Source organism: Acanthopagrus latus, chromosome 12, assembly GCF_904848185.1.
Source record: "Acanthopagrus latus isolate v.2019 chromosome 12, fAcaLat1.1, whole genome shotgun sequence".
In the NCBI taxonomy this organism is placed as follows: domain Eukaryota; kingdom Metazoa; phylum Chordata; class Actinopteri; order Spariformes; family Sparidae; genus Acanthopagrus; species Acanthopagrus latus.
The window spans coordinates 11,649,446-11,663,763 of NC_051050.1; the positions used below are offsets into that span (position 1 = coordinate 11,649,446).

Genomic DNA, 14,318 nt, shown 5'->3' on the forward strand with positions numbered 1-14,318 from the left:
GAACTTGAACTGCAGTTCGCTGCTTTTGAACATTTCCAGGAATACCCCTGAGCATGTAGATGCTGCGGTCAATACAAATAAAAAACAATTTAGATTTGCACTGTAGTTTTTTTTCCCTCAAAGAGAAGAAGTTTGTGTCCAAAAAAAGCTCCCTATCATCATGCCCTTCAATCCCTTTTTCCACAAAGGCCTGGGAGACCTTAAGACCATGTGTGTATGTGTGTGTGTGTGTCTGCGTAAGTGTGTGCGGGTGAGCATGTGTGCTGATGATTAAGCTGAGCCCCGCTGGATTAGTCATCAAGCTAAAAGGGACCAAGGTCCCATCTTGACAACAGCTTGGTCTGAGGCCCAAGTCTCCCCCCTGTGTGGTAAATACAAGGCTCCTTCACAATGCCATGCAATCTCACCGCCCACAGCTGATGAATCACTGCAGCTGAGTACGACGGTATCTGTAGCGGGCTGCGCCGTCTGCAGGATTGCTAGCTAGGGGGATTAGGACTGCCTCAGATGGAGAAGCCTCCATAATTCTGAAGAGATTAGACAGAGAATCACTCCAGTCACAACTTATAAAAAGTGTACGGGAAGTTTTCTTGGTGACACTGGTGAACTGACATGGAGTGGACTAAAATAGAGGGGCAACCAGAAAGTGTAACCATTGCTCATGAAATAATGACTTTAAAATGAGTAATTAACAGGTTGAATGTCAGCACGGTGACTCTGTTGGCTATAAACAAGGTCCGGCAAGTGTTCTGCTTCTTTGTGTTTGACTTATCACGCTATTTGTAATCATTGATTTGTAATCATTGTAACTTTCACAGTTTTCACAGAGTTTCTATAGACGCCCCCCCCAAGCCCCAAAGACAGCTCAACAAACCCTAAAAACACCAAAAAGACCATGTGCCATCTTGCTTAAAGTTATTTTCAATCTTCTGTGCCTTTATCAAAGCAAGTTCAAGTCTAAGGAAAAGTTGTGACACACAACTACTGCTGGTGGGGACAATCCACAAGAGACGATTTCGCGCTGCAGCGTTGTACAATTGGGTGCATTTTGTTAGTTCCTTTCCGACTGCTCCCTCTTTCAACAGCCACATCAGTTGCAGTTCTTCAGTTTTGCCCACTTATTAAAGCAGCAACAAGGAACTTTAATATGTTGCTGACTCTGGTGGCCACAGTGGACAAAAACAGTTTGAAAACCTTGTGTCTTAAGTTCTTGGCTGTGTCCAAAATCACTTACTACTGTGCCCACTATATAAAGGACTATATAGTGAGTATAGCTGTCCATATGTATAGTGAGATTTATTATATCCAACACTGCATCATGAAAAGTAGCGCACAAACAGTGGTCACAAACCAAGCACTATAAACCCATCATGCAATGTGCTAAATGGAAAGAAATTACGCAAGTGGTGTTTTTCTATTTGACTGATGTATTCACTATATAGTCCTCTATACAGGTCTCCCTAGATAGTAAGTATGGAGTAATGAACGAGTGGGGGATTCTGCACACAACCCTTGATCTGGCTGGAGTGCACTTGCTTAAAAGCAAGCACAAGAAAGACTTTAACAGCCGTTTGAAGGATGCATGAAGGTAACAAATCTAGAATATAAGGCAATGTAAGACTAATAACTGCAATATGATCACAGTGAAACAAAGTTGGTTTTCGTAACACCAGACTAACTGTTGCTGTTGTGTGGGCAGCTGATAATTCATCTTATTTTACATCACAACTATACACGTACAGTCAATGCTTCCCAAACATGGTCACTTTAAAAGGATGTTAAGAGGATAAATAGAGCTCTGTAAATAGAACAAATTCACTCAGGGATAACTGTGAGCTGACACACACACTTCTTGGCAGTTTGCATCATTGTGAGATTAATTCATTCCATGATGATGCACACGCTTGTTGTGACTGTCAAGCATTCTCTGCAACAGCAGCAGATGAGGACTCTGGCAAAATCACACACGCGCAAAGCAACAAAGGACAACTCCAGCTGTACTGTAAAATGTTTAGACTGCGTTTTTTGTCATTTCACTACCTGCCGCTTAATGCTCTTACCATTTTTCATGTCGTCTAAGTGTCTCGTTTCATTTCTCACCTTCATAGAAGCCATCGTCATCCATGTTTCCATAGACGTACAGATACTTTCCAGCCACAAGGGGGAGTTCTGCTTCAGGGTGCTCATTTGGTCCATCATATGGGTTATAACTGAAAGGAGAAACATGCTCTTTTAATTTTCACCAGAGCAGTGACTTAAATATATGTAACATTCATTTAGACATACAAAGAAAATCTTCCACCGACATGGTTTTTCGGTAATTAATGTGAAAACAGCCTTCTAATTTCAGACTCCTCATTCACCTGTAGCGGGCAGTGCAAAGGCGGACCTGGCCTGTGTAGCGAGGCTTGGACCTGGGTGATGGGCTGGCCTCATCCTCCATCTATACAGTGACAACAGAACAACTCATAATTGAGATTCAACCAAAGGGTTAGCAGGGCATGTTTGATGAGTTAAACATGTGATGAAATGTATGGCGTCAGTCAGACACACCTCTGAGGGGGTCAGCTGTCGAGGGCTGCTGGGGCGGTCCGTTGTCACGGTGCTGGATTTGACAGACAGCAGTTCTGGTCTTTCTCTGTCTCCAGTCTGTGGTGTGCAGGGCAAGAACTGGGAGATCAGTAGCGGCGTGTTTGCCGCGCTCTCATCGCCTGGGAGACATTGATTTCCATAGCAAATAAAGAGCAACTGTCAATCCTTCTGCACCGATTTGCTGCTCATTGCACAGATATTGATCTCCTGTTGAAGCGAGTGTACGGCAAATGCTGTTCGTGGCAAAGGCCATTCCACCTCCATCAACACCTCACATCTGCAATGCATCTGTCCTTAAATACCACACCCGTCCTCCTTTTTCCTTGAAAGGAAATGCAAGAAATTCAGAGTATAAAACTGCAGTTCGGAGAGGGCGAACATCTGAATTCCTTGAGGAAATTAAAGAAAGTCAACAACATGGATCCACCGTATCAGAGGGTTCTTGTGGTTTGCGAGTGAGTAATATTATGCATTAGCACAAACGCATCAGTAAGTTCCCCCTCTGTTTCAAGTGCAGGGAAAGATAAAACAGGATTTCCAGCACTTCAAAGACCTTTGGTCAGTGCCAGACTGTATAAATCTACATCGCTGATATGGCTGTATCTGCTGGCTCTGCAGGTTGCACTGTGTCTCGTTAGAATACTAATGTGTTAAACCACATTCATGTCATACATCAGGCCTGTGATCAATTAGGGGAGATATTGATCATGAATAACCAGTATTGCCATTAATGGTGTGTACCTCTGGTCAGGAGCGAGCTCATTCAGCTGCTATGTGAGCTGTCTGGGGATTAGGTCACTCAGACTCTCGTTTCATACGTAAGCCCTTTGATCACATGTAATTTAGTGGCTGGATGCTTTGATTCAGAGCGTCTAGAGTGAGTACATGTTGGACCCCACTGGTGTGGTCCATTTCACCCTGATTTTCTGAGAAATACTGTCTTACTTTTAGGGATGCATCTAATGGTTATTTTCATTCTTGATCAATCTGTTGATTATAATTTCTCAAGTAATAGTTTAACAGTTAGTAGGAAATGGGGGAAAATATCAGTCAGTGTTCCCGATAGCTCAAGATGACATTCTTAAAGTCTTAAAGTCTTATCTAATGATATCAAGTTTACTGTCATAAAGGAGTAAAGAAACCAGAGAATAATCTGGAGCTGGAAACATATCATTTTGACTAAAACACACACACACACACACACACACACGAACAAAAGCCAGTTAATTGATGATAGAAAAAGTTGCCGATTAACAACTAATCTATTAATCATTACAGCTTGTGTCACCGTATTGCTTCCTTTGAGCTTTCTTGTCATTCAAATCCTGGAAACACCTTTCAGTGTGTTGTGTAAATGCTCTGTAGCAGTTGACGTAGCCTTGAGCTGACAGATTTCTGGAAAACACACCACTTCTTCCCAATTTTAAGCCACTAGATTTTCTTTTTGTTTTTCCTTTTTTTTGGACTCAAGTAACTCAATTACTTGAAGCAAATAATCAAATTTCACACAGTTTCTTTTGGTGCCACAAAAAGCTTTATACAACTCTTTTGAATGCAGTTACACTAACTAAGACCACAATCAGCACTGAGTAAAGTAATTAAAATGTAATTAATTCATTGTAATAAACTCTCGACAGAAACACTCCCACCACAATTACTATTAATACTGTAACAGTAACATTAACAAATTAATTGCAATTTAATTTTCTTTATTTTCAAAGTTCAGAACTTCTCAGAAGTTTGGACCACTGACCCACCTGTCTCTGGCTGGGGTTTTAATCCAAAGATGACTTGTGGGAGTTTCTTCTCTTGTGAGAGGGGGCTCTGGGATGTGGAGGTGGGCTTAATCTTCAGGATGTCCGCAGTCTCCGATTGCAAACGGAAATTCAGCAGCTCTTTGGACAGCTGTTGGTAGTGTTCACTCTGTGACCTGCATTGCTGCTCCAGGTCACGAACCTTGACCTTTGACAGACGATGAGGGTGGTAACGGCCGAGAGGAGGGAGTGGAGAGAAAAGTCAAGAGTAGGAGGTAAAGAGTGAATAACGAGGGAACGCACAAAAAGCATTGGGTGTATTTCATCACATGTAATGTTCAGATATAACACTCCCTGAAGAAAAGCCCATGTTTCATATATTAATGCCGATCACCCACAGAACAAATTAGAAAGCGATCCCTAAAGAGTTTTTGAGCTTATATAGCAGCATGTTATATCAAAACCACTGCAGTCTAATCAAAGTGCATGGAAGTGCACTGCTGCAGCTGATATATAACACTCAGATAACAAAGTACTGCAAAGAGGATTATCAAACTTACAGTACAGACGTCATATCATAGATATCGGGAGTCAGGGAAGATGGATGGGGTGTACAGTGAGCGCTGTGGTTTCTCAATCTCACTCAGTGCACATATGGATTCTCAATTTGCACAAAATACCCACTAAAGGCTCCGAAAAGCTTTAGTGAATGGCTGAAAATCCACACAGTTGACTGACAGGAGGTGAAACTAATCAGGGAGAAAAATTAAATACCTGAAACATTTTGTCCTTATTGTTCTGTTCAGGCAAACAAAAAGGAGGGAAACAGAAAGAAAGTAAAGAGAATGGAAAATGTCAAATAAAAAACATATTAAGAAGCGAAACATGAATAAATACCCTACCAATTAATGCAAATAGATGTGAAACAACAGTAATTCACCAGCACTTACAAAATGAAAGTAAAAGGTACTGAAAAGACAAGCACAGAATGACTGAGGAGTGTGGTCACAGAAAACAGACAGTGGAGTATTGTTTTCCATCCTGGTGAAGTGCGTTCGCCCCTCAGTGTGGAGAAACAGGCCTGTGACAGAGGCCATAAATTGAATCAATGGATTTGCAGGAAGAGAAGTAACTCCTTAAAAGCGGAGTTTCCATTTCTCCCACCGAACTCTTGATGTTTGTGTGAGCCAAACTCGGGCTGCTTGCTCACAGTAAGAGCGTATTAAAGTGCTTCAGATGGATAATAACATGACCTCACTTGCACTCCACTCAAAGGAGTCCGCACACTATTGTCAGGACAAAAGGATTTAGAGTGAAATGAGAAAAATAATTTCAAGAAGATGAGCCGGTGACAAGCATCTTAAAGGCTGTGATGAAACACAGCAGGTCTGTGATTTGATCATAGGGAAATTTATGAAAGTATTCAAGGTCAGTGTGGCTGCAGGATTAATGGGATTAACGGGATTAATGGGAAGTGATGGAAAAATTCCATGACATCTTGTACAACAACATTACAGAAAACTTACAGGAGGAGAGGAGGAGAGGTAAGAATTTAACTGCAAACAAGCTGAGCCACTGTTTGTTTTGGCAGTCTCTCACGTATGAGTCACAAACTGCTGTGGAGTATTGAGGAACCTACACAGTATCACAGCACATGCTCACTACCGGGCAGAAACAAAGTCAGAAGTCAGAAGTACTCTGAGTGGAATTTAAATTTCAATTCAATTCAATTTTTTCAATTTATGCCACACCACCTGAGTGACAGCACCCTGTCGATGCTCCTGCAGAACACTTCTTGACAAGTTTCTTGTGGATCCAGAAGCATCGAAGGTTTTTAAGTCTCTGAGTTATCCATTAGGTTCTGCATACAATAATGTCTGGGTTTTTGCATCTAAAAGACGTAACTCGTCGCTTTGTGGGATTGTTAGCATGTTTCTTCATTGGAGCACTTTTTTTGGAACAGCAGATCACTTTGAAACAAACACTGGTAGAAGAGAAGGGGAAAAGGGTACTCTAAAAGACATAAAAACAATATATTGAAACTTAAAAGTATAATATTAAGGGAACGCAGGAGAGAAGACAAATGGTTTTTTTTAAGATTCTTTAAATGGACACTACTTTTTTAATTCCATGGGCAGATTTTTCCCAGCACAGCGATTTACTTTTTGACTTGTCACAGCAGGGAAAGCAAAGGTGAACCACATTTTTGCTCACAATGGCTCAGTCCCAGTAAGCCCAACGGAACGCAGATGTATTTCATTTCATCAAACACTTGTGCTTTGTCTGCAATAACAAATGTGTTCTGTGAAAAAGGCCTATTGTGTAAAAATTGGAATGCACTATATATATATATATATATATATATATATATATATATACACACACACACACACACACACACACACACACACACACACACACACACACACACACACACATAGTATACAGTCTTTTTTACCCTTAGTCTTTGTTTTTGAATGTGAGCATACAGGAAGGTTCAAACTAAGTGTTTATCTGCTTTAGAAAGCCGGCCTAGTGAGTGAATCCTGAGGGAACTAGCTTACCACTCGCAGTAATAAAAGCATGCCAAGGATCATATCATTAACAAACTAATTATCATAATTAGAGCTGTAATTCGAGAAGAAATAAAACGAATATGGCCAATTTTGAAATAAATCAGTTCAGTTTCCTAATGCACTGAAATCATCTTCACTGTAACAGCAGTAACAGACAGTGTGACTGTAGCAAGGCAGGTGGATTGTTAATTAAACACTGCAGTGTTACTGCAGTGTAAAGCGTAACTCTAAGTGTAACTATTATACTCCAAATTGAATTGAACATGACATGCCGCATTTCAAATCGTTATGCTTCTGTAGTTTGTGGGCTCAGACCTGATCTCATTCTTGACCCAGCTGCGGCTTTTGGTCCTGTGGTGAAACTGGTCAAGTCATATGGTATGAAGCCCTGTCAACCATGGAGAGAATGACAGGACCATACTACACATTGCAACTCCTCACATGTATGTCACAATTATGATGATTGAAAACATTTGTCAAAATATCCCATATTACAAAATATTTTAGCAATATGTCACTTCAAATGTATGCTTTATGAAAATATACAATATATCAAAACATTTAAAAAGCCCAGTGAAAAGAATCAAATACCACGGACATGACCTCGGTGTCGGCCATGGTAGCTCCAGGCCTGATTGCCCATCTGTCTAGCACTAGATGAAACATCCTGAGGATTTTTTTCCCCCCAGCTTGAAACGGATCCAAACCGTATTCATGAAAGGCAACACTGGGTAAAGACCTGTGTTTGTTCATGTTGTTGTACCTCTAACAGGTGTAGTGCTTCCCTCATGCTCTTGGTCAGCTTGAACCCGAGCTTGCAGAGAACACACAGGAACACACAATGACAGCTGACACTGTGATCACAGTCCATGAGGTAGAATAGACAGCACACAGCTGACACACTGTCAAGCCAATACCCTGGCAGAGGCCTCACTGGCTGATCACAGCACTGGGTAGTTGAAGAGATGCCTACTGTACTCCTGATGGCACAGCTCTGATGAACAGTTTATTTTGGGATATGTTGGCGTCTGAGTACTGGCTGATAGCTCAAGTAAAAGCACAGTTCTCAACATTAAAAAGCTCTTTGAGTCTGTTTGGCTGTTAAGCATTACTTACTGCCTCTGTTTGAAGAAACTCCAATGCAATTACAGGACAGCAGACTGAAAAACCTCACAGTTTTCTGAGCAAGAATCCACTGTTAAGCTCTTTGATTGCCATATCAAAGAGACTGAGTGGTCTTATCCAGTGGGTATTTTCAGAATATTTACAAGAAGATTTTAAATTGGCTTTTTTGTTTTATCCTTAATGATGGTGGAACAGGACAAAAATGGAACAAATTAAATGTTTAAAATGACATTCTTTGTAAATCAATTAAAACTGTAGGATCAAAAAATGCTGAGTGATTAAATGATATAAGGCTCAAATTTGGGCCAGACTTGGCTTGAACTGCATGTTATTAAAATCCATGTGAGCCTTGTGATATGTGAATATTCATATCTCAGTTTTGAAAGGTGAAACGTGCCATCAGCACATTGAAAGATGTTCAGAGGGTGTATAAATTTATCAACAACTAGAAAGGCAACGTTTTTAGTGGCAAGCTCTTCATCACACTATCAAACGACCTGAAAGGTGTTGCGAGCTGATAGCGCACTTTTAAGAAAATCCGCTGATTTCTGGACGGGCTTCTGAGGTGTTTATATTTTCTGATACAGTCGCAGTGATTCAGCAAAACTGGCAACTGAAACATCAATCACCAAACAAGAAGCTCAGAGTTTTTTCACTAATCACAAAACCAATCTTGTCAAAAGTATAAAAAAATTAATCTTTCATAGACCAAATATATACTCTGGCTTTATCCATATGTCCGTACCTTTTGCAGTTGATTGATCTCCTTCTGCTTGATGTGAAGGGCCACCAAGGCTTGCTCATGCTCTATCTGCAGCTGCTGCTTCAGCTCTACAGCCTCATGCATATGCTGGGGAGAAACAGAGAGAGGGAGAGGACGTGGTTAGGTTGAAGGATGTTACTTAGAGATGGATTTGACAGTATCCCACAATCTTTCTCCATCAATGGTGACAAATTCAATATAGCTAGACCTCGAAAGCCCGAACAGTCAGGATATTGCTGTTGCTAACCCTGGAGCTGCAAGAAGGGTGTATTCTGCAGTGGGCTGGCTACCACCCTGGCAACAAGCTTATGAGTTGAACTCAATCCACCTGAATGGCAATTAGCTGCAGGGAACTCTGCATTCTGATGTTTGTGAGAAAGAAATGCATACAACTATATATATATATATATATATATATATATATATATATATATATATATATATATATATATATATATATATATATATATATATATACATTTAATTATCAACCCAAACCTCATAGATTACCCCAAACAATAATAAGTACTATTTTCACATATTTGGATTTGCTTTCATGCTAGGAGTCATTTTTATACGCCAAGTATGATGCTACTGCTCGCAGCCGGCTAACTTAGCTTCGCATAAAGATTGTAAAAAGGGGAAACAGTGTTTGTCTCAGTCCAAGGCAACACAGTTTGCCTACCACCAACTCTGATGCTCAATTATATATTGTTGTAAAAAAAAAAGTAAAATATATAAGAATTGGCCACCTGTCAAATTTAACAAATAGGGTCAGCATAACACTGGCGTAACACCGCTAACTGCTGCTCACTGTTGGCTCAGTTAGCCGTGCAGCTAGCTGGATAACCAGGGGAGTGTTGCCTCTTTGGACCTCTGGGAGAGGTTTTCAGGCCTGGGGCTAGTTGGTTAGCATGCTTACTTATATAAAGATACATCTGCAACACAATACCTAGATGCCTTTCACACAACATCAAATCTTTTTTGTTGATATTTTTTGCAAATTTTGGAAAGTTTGAAACTAAAATTCTTACATATTGCACCATTAATCTGTACAAAACCCGAAGAGTAAAATAAGGTCACCATGAGGATATACAGATTGTTATGTGCCTGACTATTTCTTGGTTGGGAACAGTTTTGCCATACATTCTTGGAGCTACTAGACAGATTTTGTGAGCTAAGCTACCGTCTGCTGGCCATACCCTCAAAATACCCCCAAAATTCATCTTTAAAATCCGGTTTTGCAACCCCAAGGAGTCAAGTGTTGGGTTCACTGCCGAAGTATGAACTGTGCTATAAGGTATGAGCTTTTTATATCATTTGAATTGTATAGTATATATACCTATCAGTTGCGACTCCACACTGACTCAGACAAAGCTGTCACACATGGTCACCCACGCTGATCCCAAATCTACCCTTTCCCAAATTAGCCGAGTCATGACTATGTAGCATCTATCCAGTGAGTCATGACCAGCTGCCACATCTCCCAGAAACCGAGTTAAGGCCATAAGATGTTTCTGCGGGCTTAAAAAGAAAAGACAGCTTAGAAAAGCTCTGACATTCATCATTTTCTCTCTGTGTTCTCTCTACTTGAAAAAAAAAAAAGAAAAGCCTCTTTACCTCCCGGAGTGGCTTCGAGGTGTCCTGAGCAGGCAGCCACTGCTTTGCATAATCAGAGAGAAGCTCTAAGCTGCAGAGGACCGGGCTGGCTGAGAGGCTGTCACTGGAGCCTTAGAGAAAACTATTTTTTTTAACCCTTGCACATTCAGAGAGGGCTTGATGAACTCACCTACATTTCATCAAAAACTGTGATGGGATGTTGAGACAGAAACTAAAGCCAGTCTTTTCTTCTTACATATTTTTTCAGCAAGATAGTCTTCAAAACTTTTATGATTTTTTTAAAGGTAAATATAATCGCCAGAGGTGATAAGCTAACTACACCACAGTCGCATGAGTGCATCATCACCTACATTATACTACACACTTTACTAAAAACTGATCAATCTACAAGTTCAGAAACCTGAGTCAGAATATTTTGCAAGGAAAGTTGGACTAGTGATTAGATTTAGTAGTTTCTGTGTAAGATGTGACATTTATTAGAAGCAATGAGATTTGTGAGTGCATCTAACCAAAAACCCATTCCAAACAACCTGTTTGTTGAGTATCCTAGTTTTAGGACTCTATTCCTATAGCAGTCTATAGTGACAGGTGATCTTTACTGCTGGGCAGGCCTGTAGACATGAGACCTGGACTTGAATCAGACTTATTTACACATCTATGTCTGTTCACAGGTTTGCAGACTACTGTTACATTTGTTCAAAAGCTGTACAAAGCCCTCTCTGGCTGAGTCGCTCCTCATGTGATGTGTGTCACTTGAGTTAGCGTTCACTGGGGCGGAATACTTAAAGTTGAAGATGAAAGAAATCTAGGGATGTGAAATCTACCAGACCCCTGTGGCCTGCACCTCATCTCTGCTTAAGGCTAGCAGCCTAAGGCTACATTAGCTGCTCCTAGCCCTGTTTAGCTTAATGGATCACCCTCTTCAGTTATAATTGAAACAGGCCACTTGGAGCCGCTACACATTTTCCTGTAATGCAAAGTCACACCTGCTTGTCTGACAGAAAGGTCTGGAATAAGAGGTGTTCATGCTGACTTGTTTCTTAATCCCTCCCATAGAAATATGACAATAAACCAGATCATGTGACTTTGAAACAAAACTCAACAGTTTATGTATCTCATTAGTTTTGACTGCAGAACACAAAAAAATTAAGTGTCTTTTTTCCTATTTCTTCATGTTGCGTTTCCTCCATCTCTGCTCCTCCACCCACATCGCCCTGTGTAATTTTCTCTAAATAGTCTCTTTGTCTTCATAATCAATACACAATGAGAAAGTGACAAACCTCTCTTTGCTGTATTAGGCAGCAGGTCAGTTTCTCACATGGGTACATTTCTCTCTCAAATATCCTGACAAACAGACAATCGATAGGAGATGCAGGGAGGCGAAGATTTGTAATAAGGCTGCCTCTCAAGGAGCAGTGAGACTGTGTCTGATTACTATTGGCAGACCATAACACGATGAAAAAGGAGCTTCTCCGTGGAACCAATGACACTTCACCTTATGAGTGGCATCACTTTCCCTCTATAGTTTCCTCAAAAGACAAACACATAAAAGAGGAGGCAAAAATCAGACCTGAAAAGCCTCCAAATCTCCCAAACTAGAGATGAATGAGTGAAGATGGCATCGCTGGAGAAATGTAGCAGGATATGTGGCATGTCAGTGAAAAAGAGGACCGGTAGATTCAGTGGAAAAGGAGGAAAAATGATACAAGACTGGAATCACAGAGACATTTGTTCAGTCATCCTCTCCTCTAAAGAACAGGAGACAAGTAATAAACCATTCCAGTTTTATAGTATCAACCCCCAGACTATATTTAGATTCATTTTTATAATCTAATCCATAACGGAAGATAATTAAATCTCGTAAAACGTCAAATTGAAATCTTTTGAATTGAACTCCTTTGATCAAGTAATCCAGAGAGTTTAGTTTCTCCAGGTAAAATTCAGTAGAGTAAGCACCTACTGACAGATTTCTGAGTTCTCCCCCACTACTCAAAATTGCTTTCTGACATTATTAAGTTATCTGAAGCTAGCTGAATGCATTTCTTACTGGGAAGAATTTTCCAGACACCTACTACTACCACAACACTACTTAGTCTTCACAGGTAGGTGTTCTTCCTGCTGAGCTCTAAGCTTGCCGCACCATGTTGCTAGTACAGTGAATATGATTTAGAAGAAAGACATTAAATTGTCATTCAGTGAGAAAACAGGAACAGGATTTAAACAAGTCGTCACTGGGTATTGTATGTATTGCGGGGGCACAACTGATGTATCAATTCAAAGATCAAAAACCCAATATCAACGATACAAAGTAAAAACATTGATATATCCTCATCTTTAAGGTATGCCTTTATTTTGAAATTCCCACGGCACATCTGTGTCACCATGTCACTTCAAACAGGGTTAGTGTAACAAGCAGCCACAGAATAAATCAGCAGTGTGGAAATGTCTTGTATATCTTGGATAAAAGAGGGGTCAGCAGACAAAAGACATGTCATATGCACACTAGAGTGGCACTCAGTAGAGCACATACCTCCACCAAGGCCCAACAGTCCATTTTTGTACTCACTCATACTACAGATACCAGCCACCTAAAAATGCATTTTTTTCAAGCAAATCAAAATCCATGAATTGTTCACTGAAAGAAAAAAAAAATAGCAAAGATTTCCTGGATCTATCCATTTATCCAGATCCACACCAAAAGTTAATGGGGTCTGTTCTGGGCTACCACACATCCTTGATCCAAGTTTTTTGGAAATCCATAGAGTAGTTTCTTGTGTAATCGTGCTGCCAAACCAACTGACCAACCAAACATCAAACAAACAACTGGACACCGAGGGAGATGCACTGACTAAAGCCAATGCTGAGTAACGTTTTTGTTTTTTTGGTTTTTTTTTTCAAATGCATGTAATTGCATTGAGTAAAGGAAAAGTCTGCTAGCTGTTATGTGAATGTATACAGTGTGACATGCTGCAGGTTTAAGCTAATAACGGAAATGAGAAAAACAGATTTCTTATTCTTATCGAGCTGAATTTGACACTTGTTAAATGCTCTTGTTGTTAAGCCCTTAAGATACCAGCAAATTTTGTCAAAAATTGTCAAAAGAATCGATACACTATATAATGTGATGAAATCTCTATTTTGCACCCCTGGATTTGGAACTTGGAATAATATGAAATAGATACTATTGTGGAGGGAGCAGATACTGAAAGACAGAAATAGAAGGATGAGGGGAAAGACTAGAACCTACTCACCTTTAGAACCTGTTCCAGGTTCTCCACTTTGCCTTGGAGATGGCTCCTCTGCTGCTGGGCCTCGTCTCTCTCCTGGCTCACTTCGGCAATGGTCTGTTTCAGCTGGTCATAATCTGATCTCACCTACGTGAATAGGCAGACGTCGCATGCAAAGGAGGGAAGAGGAGAGAAAAGATAAAGTGAGCAGTAGTAGGGTTAGCAACATGGATTATTAACATGAATACAAAAGAAAGAACATACAGAACAAACAGAAAAACAGAGCCTAGTGAGCGGAGACCATTTATTTTCCTCTATGTTGCTCGAAGAGTTTCAGGATGAAACCACTATTCTGTTTTATTTTTAAAAAGAGGAAAACAAGCATGCAATTTTCATGAGGTTTGTTCTTGCACCAGACCTACTTTTTACATTTATGAATAGAGGCTGGGTTGTTTTTTTTTTCTTTTTCATTTTTTTTTTTTTTTTTTTTGGGCTAGAGGGTTGATTGGGAGTTCACAGTCTGAGGAGAAATTAATCAGCACATTTCCATTTAGCCTTGATGAGACAGAGCTGCTGACTTGAGCGTTCTGCCTCCCGTCTCTTCATCAGTCAGAGGCCTTGAGCTAAGCCGGTTCCTCTAAAGGTGGCCTCAAAGGATGGG

The 14,318-nt window shown here is 40.4% G+C and overlaps 1 protein-coding gene across 2 annotated transcripts in view; it reads right to left on the reverse strand.

Moving 5' to 3' along the window:
- Positions 1–14,318, reverse strand: part of LOC119030009 (RIMS-binding protein 2-like) — a 70,598-nt gene that overhangs the window by 15,557 nt on the left and 40,723 nt on the right. For both annotated transcript variants that reach the window (XM_037117303.1, XM_037117304.1), the window contains 6 exons: positions 13,682–13,804; positions 8,793–8,897; positions 4,350–4,554; positions 2,554–2,711; positions 2,364–2,443; positions 2,101–2,210 (listed from right to left, as the gene is read on the reverse strand). In XM_037117303.1, coding sequence (XP_036973198.1) covers positions 2,101–2,210; positions 2,364–2,443; positions 2,554–2,711; positions 4,350–4,554; positions 8,793–8,897; positions 13,682–13,804 — 781 coding nt within the window. The remainder of the gene's footprint in view (positions 1–2,100; positions 2,211–2,363; positions 2,444–2,553; positions 2,712–4,349; positions 4,555–8,792; positions 8,898–13,681; positions 13,805–14,318) is intronic.